Below are 14,288 nucleotides of genomic sequence, written 5' to 3' on the forward strand. Positions count from 1 at the left end.
GAGATATAGTGGCCCTGCCCGCCTGTGCTTGTCCACGTGTCCGTTGTTAAGTGGACCTTGGCAGTAACCGCGTTGGTGAGGGCGCATACAATGTTGCGGGAGACGTGGTCGTGCAGGGCTGGGACGGCACATCGGGAAAAGTAGTGGCGACTGGGAACTGAGTAGCGCGGGGCCGCCGCCGCCATCATGTGTTTGAAAGCCTCCGTTTCCACAACCCTATATGGCAGCATCTCCAGGCTAATAAATTTGGCTATGTGCACGTTTAACGCTTGAGCGTGCGGGTGCGTGGCGGCGTACTTGCGCTTGCGCTCAAACACTTGCGCTAGCGACGGCTGGACGGTGCGCTGACAGACATTGGTGGATGGGGCCGAGGACAGCGGAGGTGAGGGTGTGGGTGCAGGCCAGGAGACGGTAGTGCCTGTGTCCTGAGAGGGGGGTTGGATCTCGGTGGCAGGTTGGGGCACAGGGGGAGAGGCAGTGGTGCAAACCGGAGGCGGTGAACGGCCTTCGTCCCACCTTGTGGGGTGCTTGGCCATCATATGCCTGCGCATGCTGGTGGTGGTGAGGCTGGTGGTGGTGGCTCCCCAGCTGATCTTGGCGCGACAAAGGTTGCACACCACTGTTCGTTGGTCGTCTGCACTCTCAGTGAAAAACTGCCAGACCTTTGAGCACCTCGGCCTCTGCAGGGTGGCATGGCGCGAGGGGGCGCTTTGGGAAACAGTTGGTGGATTATTCGGTCTGGCCCTGCCTCTACCCCTGGCCACCGCACTGCCTCTTCCAACCTGCCCTGCTCCTGCACTTGCCTCCCCCTCTGAAGACCTGTCCTCAGTAGGCTTAGCAAACCAGGTGGGGTCAGTCACCTCATCGTCCAGCTGCTCTTCCTCCAAATCCTCTGTGCGCTCCTCCCTCGGACTTACTGCCCTTACTACTACCTGACTGATAGACAACTGTGTCTCATCGTCATCGTCCTCCTCACCCACTGAAAGCTCTTGAGACACTTGCCGGAAGTCCCCAGCCTCATCCCCCGGACCCCGGGAACTTTCCAAACGTTGGGCATCGGTCACGACAAACTCCTCCGGTGGGAGAGGAACCATTGCTGCCCATTCTGGGCAGCGGCCCGAGAACAGTTCCTGAGAGTCTGCCTGCTCCTCAGAATGTGTCATTGTAATGGAGTGATGAGGCTGGGAGGAAGGAGGAGCAGCAGCCAGAGGATTCAGAGTTGCAGCAGTGGATGGCGCAGAACTCTGGGTGGTCGATAGATTGCTGGATGCACTTTCTGCCATCCACGACAGGACCTGCTCACACTGCTCATTTTCTAATAAAGGTCTACCGCGTGGACCCATTCATTGTGAGATGAATGTGGGGACGCCAGAAACGTGCCTCTCTCCTAATCCCGCAGCAGTCGGCTGCGTTACACCTGGATCAGGAGCTCGGCCTGTGCCCACACCCTGACTTGGGCCTCCGCGTCCTCGCCCGCGTCCACGTCCTCTAGGCCTACCCCTACCCCTCAGCATGGTGTATTACCAGTAGTGCAGAAACAGAACGCTGTAATTAAATGTGCCGCTTATTGGCCTGTGGTTGGAGGCTGACTTCGCTTACGGAATGCACAGCAGAGCCAGGAAAGAATTTTGCGCAAGCCTGCTGTAACACTTAGCTGGCTGCGTATGAATTAGGACAACTACCCCAGCAGAGATGCAGTACACTGAGGACGGTCACAGGCAGCCCAAATAGATTTTTTTTCCCAAATTTTTTTGGAAAAGCCCACTGCCTATATAGACTGTATATGTCTTTCACTGTCCCTGCCTCACCACTACTGGCCCTGGACTATGTAAAATTACTGCAGACTGTTTCACTCTGGACAGGAATACAGCGGTGATGTAAGAGGCAACGCGGAGCCAGGAAATAATTTTGCGCAAGCCTGCTGTAACACTTAGCTGGCTGCGTATGAATTAGGACAACTACCCCCAGCAGAGACGCAGTACACTGAGGACGGTCACAGGCAGCCCAAATAGATTTTTTTTCCCAAATTTTTTTGGAAAAGCCCACTGCCTATATAGACTGTATATGTCTTTCACTGTCCCTGCCTCACCACTACTGGCCCTGGACTATGTAAAATTACTGCAGGACGCAATGCTCTGGACGCAATGCTCTGCACGGCCGATATACAAAAAAAAAAAGTGCAACACTGCAAAAAGCAGCCTCAACAGTACTGCACACGGTCATATGTGGCCCTAAGAAGGACCGTTGGGGTTCTTGAAGCCTAAAATAACTCCTAACACTCTCCCTATAGCAACTCCAGCAAGACAGCACTTTCCCTGAACTATGTCAGAATGCATCTGTGGCGAGCCGCGGGAGGGGCGGATTTATATACTCGGGTGACACCTGATCTCGCCAGCCACTCACTGCAGGGGGGTCGTATAGGGCTTGAACGTCGCAGGGGGAAGTTGTAATGCCTTCCCTGTCTTTCTATTGGCCAGAAAAGCGTGCTAACGTCTCAGAGATGAAAGTGAAAGTAACTCGAACATCGCGTGGTGCTCGTTTCGAATAACGAGCATCCCGAACACCCTAATACTGGAACGAGCATCAAGCTCGGACGAGTACGCTCGCTCATCTCTGTTCCATACCCTGTCTGACTTGTGCTTCAATTTTGAATACAGTGGCACATAGAATTTAAAAGTTGATATCCTGAAATTACTAAGCATTTTCAAACGTTCTTTGTATATATGAAAAGATCTGTGAATGTCAAGAGACAAATAATTGTCACTGAGGGATATGAACTGTGAATCAATTCTCCAACCACTAATTTATACAGAAAAGAAAAATGCTTATGGTACCATATAAATAGTTCAGTAAGGTTAGTGTTCATTTGGCCTGTATTCAAAGAGAATAGGTCACTCCATGAGCAGAGGCAGAAGACATACTATAGCAAAGAAATACATATCTGCACTCATGAAGAATAGCTTTTAAAAATGTAACAATTTTCAAGAACTCTATACTGAGATAAGATGGCAAGTTTCTTGATGCACTGATATCATTTAAAGGTAGGTAAAAACTACAATTGTAAAGTGAAGTCTTAATATACCAAAAAAAGTTATCCATGACTTTAAAGGACTGCATTGCTTCCACTTCATTATAATATTCATGATGTATATAAATATCTACATTTAAGTCAAAACTATGTATGTGAAAAGTCCCAATTCCATCCCATCTTGTTTGTAGGTTTTGATAAATATGATACTAATGTTCAAAAAATGTACAAATTCTGACCAAATGCTCGAATAACACATCATAATAATATTTCTGTAAGCCGTATTCTGCTGAAATCCTTTGTATACTTTGGATTAATAGGGAAAAGTACTAAAAACATTTCAACTGTTAAAAATGGGCTTTTTTTACAATTACTGTTGTACATAGAAGTAGTGTCTTCCTTTTGACACACAGATGTAGCAGATCTCAGCTTACAGATGTGTTATTCATAGTTTTTACAAGAACCTTTTGGGGTCCCCTTCCCACGGACTGTTTACATGCACAATCTGTTAACTGCCAAAATGAGAACTGACACTGATTGCAACAGTTGTTGGTGACTGTCAGCTCCAAACACCCCTCACAAACACCCTACATAAATTTACTATTAAGCGGTCGTGAATGGGGTTAATGTACAGTACCATAAGAAATGTTTAAAAGTTTTAAACATTTTCAAGTATGGTGAAATGGAGAAAAACTGCTTTATTGTTTTTGGGGGGTTATTTTTAATTTTAATAATTGTTTTTTAATGTTTAACATTTTAATTTAAATCATTTTTACATTTGTTTAGTCCCACTAAGGAACTGGAGCTTGCACTCACTTGATCACAATGTACCACAATACCTCAATATTGCAGTATATTGTACTTTTAACATAAATCTATTAATCCCCACAGGCAGGATATAGTAGGCTTAATTACATGACAACCCTGGGAGCCTTCACTAGGCCCCAGGCTGACGTGGAATTCACTGAAGGTCCTTCTAAGACTTAACTTTTATTAATGCGTTAAGGACATGGCCTATTTTGGGCATAAGGACACAATCATTTTTGGGGGATTTTCATCTCCACTTTTCAAAACCCATAAGTTTTTTATTTTACCGTCGACACGGCCGTATGAGGGCTTGTTTTTTGCATGGCGAGCTGTAGTTTTTATCGGTGCCATTTTTGAAAGCATAGACTATATTGTAAAACTTTTATTAGCAGGTAGAGAAAACACATAAATTCTGCCAATTTTGCTGTTTTTTTTTTTTTTTTTACAACGTCAATCATGCAGCATAAATGACACAAGATTCTAACTTTTTTTTAGGTTTTTCCACTTTTCCACAATAAGAGTAGCTACCCACTAGGGATATTTTTCCTTGCACTGCAAGAGCGAGTGGCTCGCAGTGCAAAGGAAACTCTGTGATATCGCACACTGTTTTCAATGGGGCCGGTGGCAGCAGCGCTAGCCCCATTGAAAGCATAGGGAATACATCGCGGACTTCTGCCACAGCTGTGACAGCTATGGCAGAGGATTCCTTCACAGCTGTAGGAGAAATCCGTGATGCTATCCCATTGCTTTCAATGGGGTCGGCACTGCTGCAGCCCCATTGGAAGCAGTAGGCTGCCCGCAACCCCCGCAGTGATGATTTTCGAAGGAAAGGGCTTGAAATATAAGCCTTTCCCTGAAAATCATGAGTCGACCCCATTGAAAGCAATGGGACAGCATCACAGACTTCTGAGGATTCCTTCATCCCCGCAATCAGAAGTCCGCGATGTACTGCCGTCAGCCTCATTGGAAACACTGAGTGATATCGCAGACTTAAGAGTAAAAACCACAAATGAGAAGGCAACCATTGAAAATCATTGGTTTTATAATTATCGCTCTTGCATTGCAGGAAAAAATATCACTAGTGGGTAGCCACTCTTAAAACACTTTTTTGGGAAATGATTTCTTTTTCTAAATTGCTGTATTCAAAGTCCTATAACCTTTTTTTTTTTTTTTTGCATGACAAGCTGTAGTTTTTTTGGTACCATTTTGAGGTACATATGGCTTTTTCGATCACTTGTATTGCGTTTTCTGGGAGGCAAAATGAAAAAAATAAGCATTTTGCCTCAGTTCTTTTTTTTACACTTTTTGCCGTGCAGGATAAAAAGTATGTTCAATTTGTTGTGCGAGTCAACGATACCAAATATGTGGGATTTTTTTTTTTCATTTTCTTTTTATACTAATAGGGGAAAGGGCACAAAAAAGGGGGTTTTAGCATTTTTTTTTCTTTCTTTTACACTATTTTAAACTTCTTTTTACACTTTTCATATTCCTGTTGGGGTTTTGTACCATAGCTGCTATGATCGCTGTGACTTGTGTCCTGCAATCCCTTATCACTTGTATTAGCGATCATAGGCAATGGCAATGCAGGACACTTTAGCTGGCATCCTGTTTCTTTTAGTAAGAATTAAGCAGGAGTGATACAGAACAAGGATAGAAAAGATACAGATAAAAATAATAAATAGCAGCACTACCAGTTCTGATGGTGAACTGGCAGCAAGGCAGATCAGCTGTATATTGCTGCTGGAGGTGCATCCTAAATAACCCCCGAATGATGGCACTCAATGTGGAAGCTAGGCCTGCTCGGCCAATCCCGCTACCCTAAGGGCGCCTGCACATGGGCGGAAATTCTGAGACGGGATTTCCGCCGCTGGAAGCCTGGATAGGATTGCGTTAACAAACGCAATCCTATGCAGACGGCTGCGCAAAATCTCGTGCGGCAAGCATGGCCTATTTCTGTGCCAGAGCTACGGGGCGCGGGTGAGTACGTGCTGCTCTTAGCAGGCGCTTGGGCCCGGTCCCGCGGCGAGAATCCTCGCCGCCGGATCTGACCCGCCCGTCTGCAGGCGGCCTTAGTCATCTAGGACTGCCTACCAAACAGGTCTCTTCACAGGAAACCTCGTCGTAACTTGCACGTGTAGTCCAGGCCAGACTGCCCACCCACAAGTGACACGTGGAGATAATGTCCACTCCTTGTAAAGCCTAATGCCAGGACTGCATGTGCACAAAAGGCCACCAGAAATCTTCAAAGGAAAGGTGATAAGAAACAGGCTTTGTGCATGCGCTGAGACGGTGATGAAACACAGAACCAATCATGGAGAGAAACCCAGATGCAGGCTAAAGCATTGATGATGAACCAACAAAGGTAATCTCTGAGAAAAAGAATGCGGTGTGTACTCTCCTTAAGGCATCATTTAGACAAGCGCTGTTTTAGCGCTGTTAGGGCTCCTGCACACTTGCGTTTTTCTTGCACGTTTTTTTCACACTATATCGCTGCGGTTTTTTAACGCAATTGTCAACGGAACGTTCTAATGTTAAAAATGCATCGCAAGTTGCTGCTTTGCAATTTTTGTGCAATGTGTTTTCAACATTAGAAAGTCCCATTGACAATCGCATGAAAAAAATGCAGTGATATTGCGTGAAAAAAACGCGCAAGAAAAACGCAAGTGTGCAGGAGCCCATAGGAGCATATTGAAAGCACGCAGCAAAGATAGGACGGGTTCTATCTTTGCACGCAGCTCGTTTAGGTGTGCTGATTCAGCGTGCCTAACATTTTCTCATGTTAGCATTTCCAAAAGAACCTGTTGGTTCCTATTAGATGTGCGTTCTGTGTGCTGCTAACAGTGCTAAAACAGCACTCATCTGAATGAGGCCTAAGAGGGCAACTATTCTTAGATAATCAAAATGAACCAAAAAAGCTGAAAAAAGAGGGAAGAAATATTTATCTGGGCTCCTCTTTCTCTCAAATAGCTATGCATAAGAGAAAGATAAGAAAAAGCATATTATGTAAAGTATGTATGTATAGAGAAAAAGGGATCATAAGAAAGCTGCAAAAGATAATTGTTCATTCAGCCCTTTTGGTTTTCAGCTGTCAAGCTTGTAAATCCATATTGTCTCCTTCCATAGAAGTTTATTATCCAAATCTATTGCAGAGTTTTCCGGAAACTATATCGCTGATGGTCGTTACACTGAACTTATGTCAGCTCACCTCTGATGTAGAAAAGGATTGATTACAGCGCCATACAAGGGTGGATAGATCAAACATTTCCATAATGTGTGAAACTCACAGACCTATTAATCGAAAGTGAACCAGTCGTTCCGATGTCCGAAGTAGATGTGAATAACTTTAGGGTGATTCTCAAGGAACATCTAGAGGGAAGAGAAGGAACCACAAAAGTTAAAACAATAAAATGTTAATGTCTATTTGTTTTTAGGTGATTGGCTTTATTATATAATTTCCAACTTTCCAGTTGAGGAAGAAGTGGAAGTTTGATGGTAAATTGGACAGGCAACCAAGATGGTATTTCAGTTGGGGAAATGTCAACTTTCTCCCGGCGAGCTAATAATAATTTAGTGGCCATCTTTGGTGGCCAAAATGGCTGTGGTGTCTACATAATTTAAAAGACCACACATCACGTGGAGCATCAGAAGCAATTTGTATGGGTTGTAGAGATCTATGGATGCGTTCAATGATGACTGTTTCATCTCTCGCCTTGCCCACGACATTTTGAAAAATCTGCATAGCGGAAAATTTCAGGGCTTTATTAGCTATTTATTCTGGAAGCTCATGGATTCTGATGTTTTCCTTCTGCTGATTTTCCATCATAAGTAGGGCTTGATTGGCGTGGTCTTGCTGAGGCAATACGTTGGTCTGAGTAGCTTAACTATGCTGAAGGATATCACAGTTTGTATTCTCTAATGCTTCTACTCTGTGGCCAATTTGTTTTACAACTGATTTTATATTGGAAAGTTATTTCATTACAGGGGAGAGAGACTGTGTCAAGATATTTTTAATAAAAGAACAAGAGATTGGGATGTGGTCTTGGTCTTCAGTATGGTCTGAAGTGTTAGATGCACAGTTTGCATCCAAGTCATCAAGGTCTTGTTCAGATAAGGCATCTTGTGGTATTTGAAATCTTTGTGCAGCCGATGAGTTGAGTTTTGTTTTTTTTCATATTTATCCATTTCAGCCAGTCTTTTTTGAGTTCTCGGTGTCCGTTAAGTTGCTACGAGGGGGTGCTGATAAATCTTTGGCTTTACCAAGAAAGAAACCAGATAGGAAGATGAAACTTTACATTTATTCCACATACTCTCCACTGATGTCAACACACTTCTTACATCGGTATTCCAAGTTCTGTAAGCCTTGCAAAAAGAAGGATTTCGGTTGTGCCTCAAACCAGTCATCCGTAGCAGCCATGGCATCAAAAAAGGTGTGAAATTTGGTACCCTTGAGGTGTTTCTTAGGTTGGAAACAGATGATATTTGGAGGGAGCTAGATCTGGTAAATAAGGTGGGTGGTCAACCAGCTGGAAGCCTAGCTCCACCAGTTTTGCCGTGGTCGCTTGTGCAGTGTGAGCGGAGGCGTGGTCTTGCAGGAACAAGATTCCTTTGGACAGCTTGCTGCGCCTTTTGACCTTCAGAGCTGCCTTCAGTTGGTTCAAAAGTTCAACGTAATACCTTGCATTGATGGTGGAACCATTTTGAAGGTAATCCACTAGCAGCCATCACCTTAGTGGCTGATTTTGCACCCTGAACTTCTTTGGGCGAGGAGAACCACTGTGCCTCCACTCTTTTGACTACTCCTTGGTTTCAGGGTCATACAAATAAATCCAGGTCTCATCCATAGTGACCAGTCAATACAGGAAGTTCTTATTAATACTGACAAATGGACGGAGAAGTTTTCACTCGCATGCTTTTCTGATCTGTTGTCAAACATTTGGGACCCACTTTGCAGATAACTTCTTCATGTTCAAATGTTCATGGATAATGACACAAACACATTCACAAAAAATCCCCATGATGTTTGCTATTCCTTTAGCTGAAATTGGTCGATTCTCCAGTATGAGGTTGTGCGCAGCATCGACGATCCCAGGAACTACAACCTCTCTTGGTCGTCCAGGACGTTCCTTGTTAAGAAAATTGTAGATCAATGTATCAGTTAATTATTCTATATTGCATTGTACATTAGGAATATATAGCAGTGAAGGGGTTAAACGAAACTCTTCTATAGGCCTGCATGTCTTCTGAGGAAGAAAGATTAGAAGATAAGACAGTCTACTAAATCACTCATGTATGTTTATAGAATAACATATACAGGGAGAAGCAGAATAGACTGTATGGCGCCTTCCCAGGCCTTCCTTTCTCCTGAATTTATGACGGTCTTATTGTATGTAATAGATACACTTAAGGAGGTGTAACTTATGTTAATCACTTTTATTTTAGCCTATTATGTATCCTTATTCACCTTGGAGGTATATACTTTTGCTGTGATGTCATTTATAGTATATAATCTTTGACCACCTTAGAATAAATTAGAAATCACTTGATACCGCACAGGCTGGTGTGATGTGTTTCTCCTGGGCCCGGACTTCTGCACGGGATCTGGGATCATCTTCTCTTTGATAAACACATAAATTCTCCTTACATTCCTCATCATTGGTGCTGAAGTGGCCTGCTTTAAATTTGGCAACCCAGTTCTTAACTGTAGAATATGAAGGGCATTGATCCCCCGATGTCTGCCACATATCACCAGGAATATCCTTCGCAGACATTCCTTGCAGAAACAAGAATTTTATCTCTCCTTTGCTCTCATTTGCTGTGAATATCACCTTAGACTCTGCCATTTTGTTTTCCCACGTGCCTAGATCACTGTTGCCATAAGCTACAAACACAACATTTTGAAAACATGTATTAGACACATAAGGCTTTCATGTGATGTAACAGTCGTTACCAATAGAACCAAAAAAAGAACACAAAGCCAAAGACTTATCTTTGTATTCTTGCCTTTGCAAGGTTTGACTATTTTGAAATATATCTGTAGTTCAAAAGAGGAATCTCTGTGGCTTTGGGTGAAAAAGGTTATGAAATAATTTTGGTTAGACTAGGTTATCTATCTAGGCCAGAGGAGAGATACATAATTGCAATGGTATTAGGTGGGTTTCTTGTAATCTAGTTTAGGGTAGAGTAATCTCTAACAAAGAGAATTCTGACAGCTTTATGAGATTGTAGGTCATGATAGATGGCATATGGAGTAGAGCAGTTTAAGTATTGCTGCCACTTTATACAAATCATGAAAGTTTCACCTTTATCCCTCGTTTCTGTCATGCTTTTCTTAAGGGAAGCAGGTAAATAAAGAATAAAAACAAAGAGGGGTTTACTTAATAGCTTAGACAGTCCTCCAAAAGCACTGGTCTCCTTTTGCTTAATTGTAATCCCGTCTTGGAGATTGGCGAGGATCTTAGCAGTGAGTCACCCACGATCAATAAGTTATTTCCCCTGTGGATAGCTGATAACTTGCTATTTTGATACAAACCCTATAATCGTAGGGTAATATACTAATGCTTTTATGTAGAAGACAACAAAAGTGAACAAGAAAATGTAGCGTAGTCATCCATAACAACCAATCAGATTCCAAGTCTCAATTTCCGGTGTTCTTTAGAATGCAATGATTTAATTGGTTGTGGCCACTAATTTAATCTGTGAAGTCTGTTAACATCCTTTTATATAACTATTGCCAAGTTCAGTCAAACTATTTAACTGTCTACAACTTCATTCTTTGTTGAAGGTTATGGATAACTCTATTGCGAACGTCAACCAAACACTTCAAAGTCGGTTCTTCCTGCTTGGATTATCTACTGACCCTCACCTCCAAGTTTTAGGGTTCCTTGTGTTTGTGGTGATTTATCTTATCGCATTGTTAGGAAATGGTCTTCTTCTCATTACAGTAAGGATCAGCCCAAAATTACACACCCCTATGTACTTCTTCTTGAGTAATCTCTCTTTCATTGACATCTGTTTCTCCTCCACTGTAGTTCCTGTAATCCTCATGAATACTGTATCTGCAGACAAGAGTATCTCAAGGGGTAGCTGTATTAGCCAGATGTTTTTTCATTTAACAGTTGGGTCAGCAGAGTGCATGTTACTTGCCATAATGGCTTATGATAGATTTGTAGCCATCTGCAAACCATTGCACTACAACAGTATTATGAACATGAGATTTTGCATTATCTTAGCCCTAACACCATGGATTATTGCTTTCATAAACTCCTGTATACAAGTGCCCATCACCTGGAGACTCCCCTTCTGTAGGTCTCATCATGTCAACCATCTCTTTTGTGAAGTACCTGCCTTCTTAAGACTTTCCTGCAGAGATCCTTGGCTTAATGTGGTAGCAATGTATGTAGCAGCCGGAACCATGGCTTTATTTTCTTTTCTTTTGACCTTGATTTCCTATGTTTATATCATCTCCACCATATTGAAGATCCGTTCCTCACAAGGAAGACATGCTGTTTTTTCTACATGCGCCTCTCACATCACTGTTGTCACCCTCTATTATGGAGCTCTTTTGTTCAATTATCTCCAGCCTCCATCTTCTCATTCTCTGGAGATAGACAATATTGTATCTGTTCTCTATAGTGCGGTCACTCCAATGTTGAATCCTATCATCTACAGCATCAGAAATAAGGATGTTAAAAATTGTATAATACAGAAAATCAAACTCAAGTGATATTGTCTAAAAATATTCTAACATGAGTTATCATAGCTAACTCGAGCTATAGTAAAGCAGATGAGCTTTATGAAACTATACATGCTTTGTTTGATAACATTGCAAAAGCCATCTAGTATATGTGATCAAAACAAAAAACTTCAGGACCCCAAAAGAACATTGGTATTCTTTATAACTATGTTTGCTTTTATTATTATTAGAAATGAGCAAACGTACTCGTCCAAGCTTGATGCTCACTCGAGTATTAGGGTACTCAAGAGGCTCGTTACTCGAGACGAGCACCACGCGGTACTCGAGTCAATTCCATTTCCTTCCCTGCATGTTTTGCGCCATTTTCTGGCCAATAGACATGCAGGGAAGGCATTACAACTTCCTCCTGTGACGTTCCAGCCCTATCCCACCCCCCTGCAGTGAGTGGCCGGCGAGACCAAGTGACCGCCGAGTATTTAAAGTAGGGCCGCCCGCGGCTCGCCACAGACACACACCGGGAGAGATCAGGGACAGTGCTGCTGCTTATTAAGGGATAGTGTCAGTGTAGGATCCTGTGTACAAGAACCCCAACGGTCTTTCTTAGGGACACATCTGACCGTGTGCATTACTGTTGTGGCTGCTGGGAGCAGTTTTGCTCATTTTTTTTTTTTTTTCATCTCGGGCTGTGCAGGCTATTACAGCTATTGCGTTCTCAGTCTGCAGTCTATTATACAGAGTATAGGGGCAGTACTGGTCAGGCAGGGATGGTGGTAATGTAGAATCCTGTCAACAAAAACCCCAACGGTCCTTCTTAGGGCTACCTCTGACCGTGTGCATTACTGTTGTGGCAGCTGGGAGCAGTTTGGCACTTATTTTTTTTTTCATCTTAGGCTCTCCAGACTATTGAGTTGTCAGTCTGCAGCCAATTATACAGAGTAAAGGGGCAGTACTTGTCAGGTAGGGACAGTGCCAGTGTAGAATCCTGTCAACAAGTACCCCAAAAAAGCTCCTCCTTAGGGCTACCTGTGAGCGTGTGCATTACTGTTGTAGTGGCTCACTATTAGCAAGCTAGGCCTTTCTGCAGCCCAGCGTATAATTTTTTCGGCCCACAGTGTGCGTAACATAACCGCTGTGACCCTCCAAGTGCAGGCCAATAATTGCCTAAGTTTTTACACTGCTCTGTGCGTTCCGTCAACTTCCGGCACAGCGTACGCCCACAGCTGCTGATAGAGGGAAAGACATATGCACGCTATCTAGGCTCCTGTTTTTTTCAAAAACATCTGAAAAAAAAATCCTCTTTAGGGCTACCTGTGCGCGTGTGCAGTTTACTGCGTGGCTGCTAGGAGTTGTAGTGGCTCACTATTAGCCAGCTAGGCCTTTCTGCAGCCTAGCGTATAATTTTTTTGGCCTACAGTGTGCGTAACATAACCGCTGTCAGCCTCCAAGTGCAGGCAAATCATTGCCTACTTTTTTACAACGCTCTGTGTCTGCTGTATTCGAAATACACCATGCTGAGGGGTAGGGGTAGGCCTAGAGGATGTGGCCGTGGACGGGGGCGAGGACGCGGAGGTCCAAGTCAGGGTGTGGGCACAGGCCGAGTTCCTGGTCCAGGTGAATCGCAGCGGGCTGATGCGGGATTAGGAGAGAGGCAAGTTTCTGGGGTCCCCAGCTTCATATCACAATTTATGGGTCCACGTGGTAGACCTTTATTACAAAATGAGCAGTGGGAGCAGGTCCTGTCGTGGATAGCAGAAAGTGCATCCAGCAATGTATAGATCACCCAGTCTTCTACGCCGTCCACTGCTGCAACTCTTAATCCTCTCGCTGCTGCTCCTCCCTCCTCCCAGCCTCCTCACTCCATGAAAATAACATATTCTGATGGGCAGACAGACTCCCAGGAACTGTTCTCCGGCCCCTACCTTGATTGGGGAAAAATGGTTCCTCTCCCACCTGAGGAGTTTGTCGTGACCGATGCCCAACCTTTGGAAGGTTCCCAGGGTCTGGGTGATAAGGCTGGGGACTTCCGGCAACTGTCTCAAGAGCTTTCAGTGGGTAAGGAGGTCGATGATGATGATGAGACACAGTTGTCTATCTGTGAGGTAGTAGTAAGGGCAGTAAGTCCGAGTAAGGAGTGCACAGAGAATTCGGAGGAAGAGCCGCTGGACGATGAGATGACTTACCCCACCTGGTTTGCTAAGCCTACTGAGGAGAGGTCTTCAGAGGGGGAGGCAAGTGCAGCAACAGGACAGGTTGGAAGAGGCAGTGGGGTGGCCAGGGGTTGAGGCAGGGCCAGAGTGAAGACTCCCCAAACTGTTTCCCAAAGCATCCCCTCGCGCCAAGCCACCCTGCAGAGGCCTAGGTCTTCAAAGGTGTGGATATTTTTCAGTGAGAGCGCGGACGACCGACGAACAGTGGTGTGCAACCTGTGTCGCGCCAAGATCAGCCAGGGAGCCATCAGTACCAGCCTTACCACCACCAGCATGCGTAGGCATATGATGGCCAAGCACCCCACGAGGTGGGATGAAGGCCGTTCACCACCTCCGGGTCGCACCACTGCCTCTCCCCTTGTGCCCCAACCTGTCACTCTCAGGACACAGGCACGAATGCCTCCCGGCCTACACCCAGATCCTCACCCCTGCTGTCCTCGGCCCCATCCAGCAATGTCTGTCAGCACAGCATCCAGCTGTCGCTAGCGCAAGCGCAAATACACCGCCACGCACCCGCACACTCAAGCTTTAAACGTGCACATTGCCAAATTGA

At 44.5% G+C, this 14,288-nt stretch overlaps 1 protein-coding gene across 1 annotated transcript; it reads left to right on the forward strand.

Annotated features, from left to right (window-relative positions):
* Positions 1-10,619: 10,619 nt before the first annotated feature.
* On the forward strand, positions 10,620-11,558 carry LOC136571950 (olfactory receptor-like protein OLF3). The gene has a single exon (XM_066572569.1). It carries the CDS (start codon positions 10,620-10,622, stop codon positions 11,556-11,558), a length of 939 nt encoding a protein of 312 aa, XP_066428666.1.
* Positions 11,559-14,288: the final 2,730 nt, after the last annotated feature.

The sequence above is a fragment of the Eleutherodactylus coqui genome, chromosome 6 (genome assembly GCF_035609145.1).
Source record: "Eleutherodactylus coqui strain aEleCoq1 chromosome 6, aEleCoq1.hap1, whole genome shotgun sequence".
NCBI lineage: Eukaryota > Metazoa > Chordata > Amphibia > Anura > Eleutherodactylidae > Eleutherodactylus > Eleutherodactylus coqui.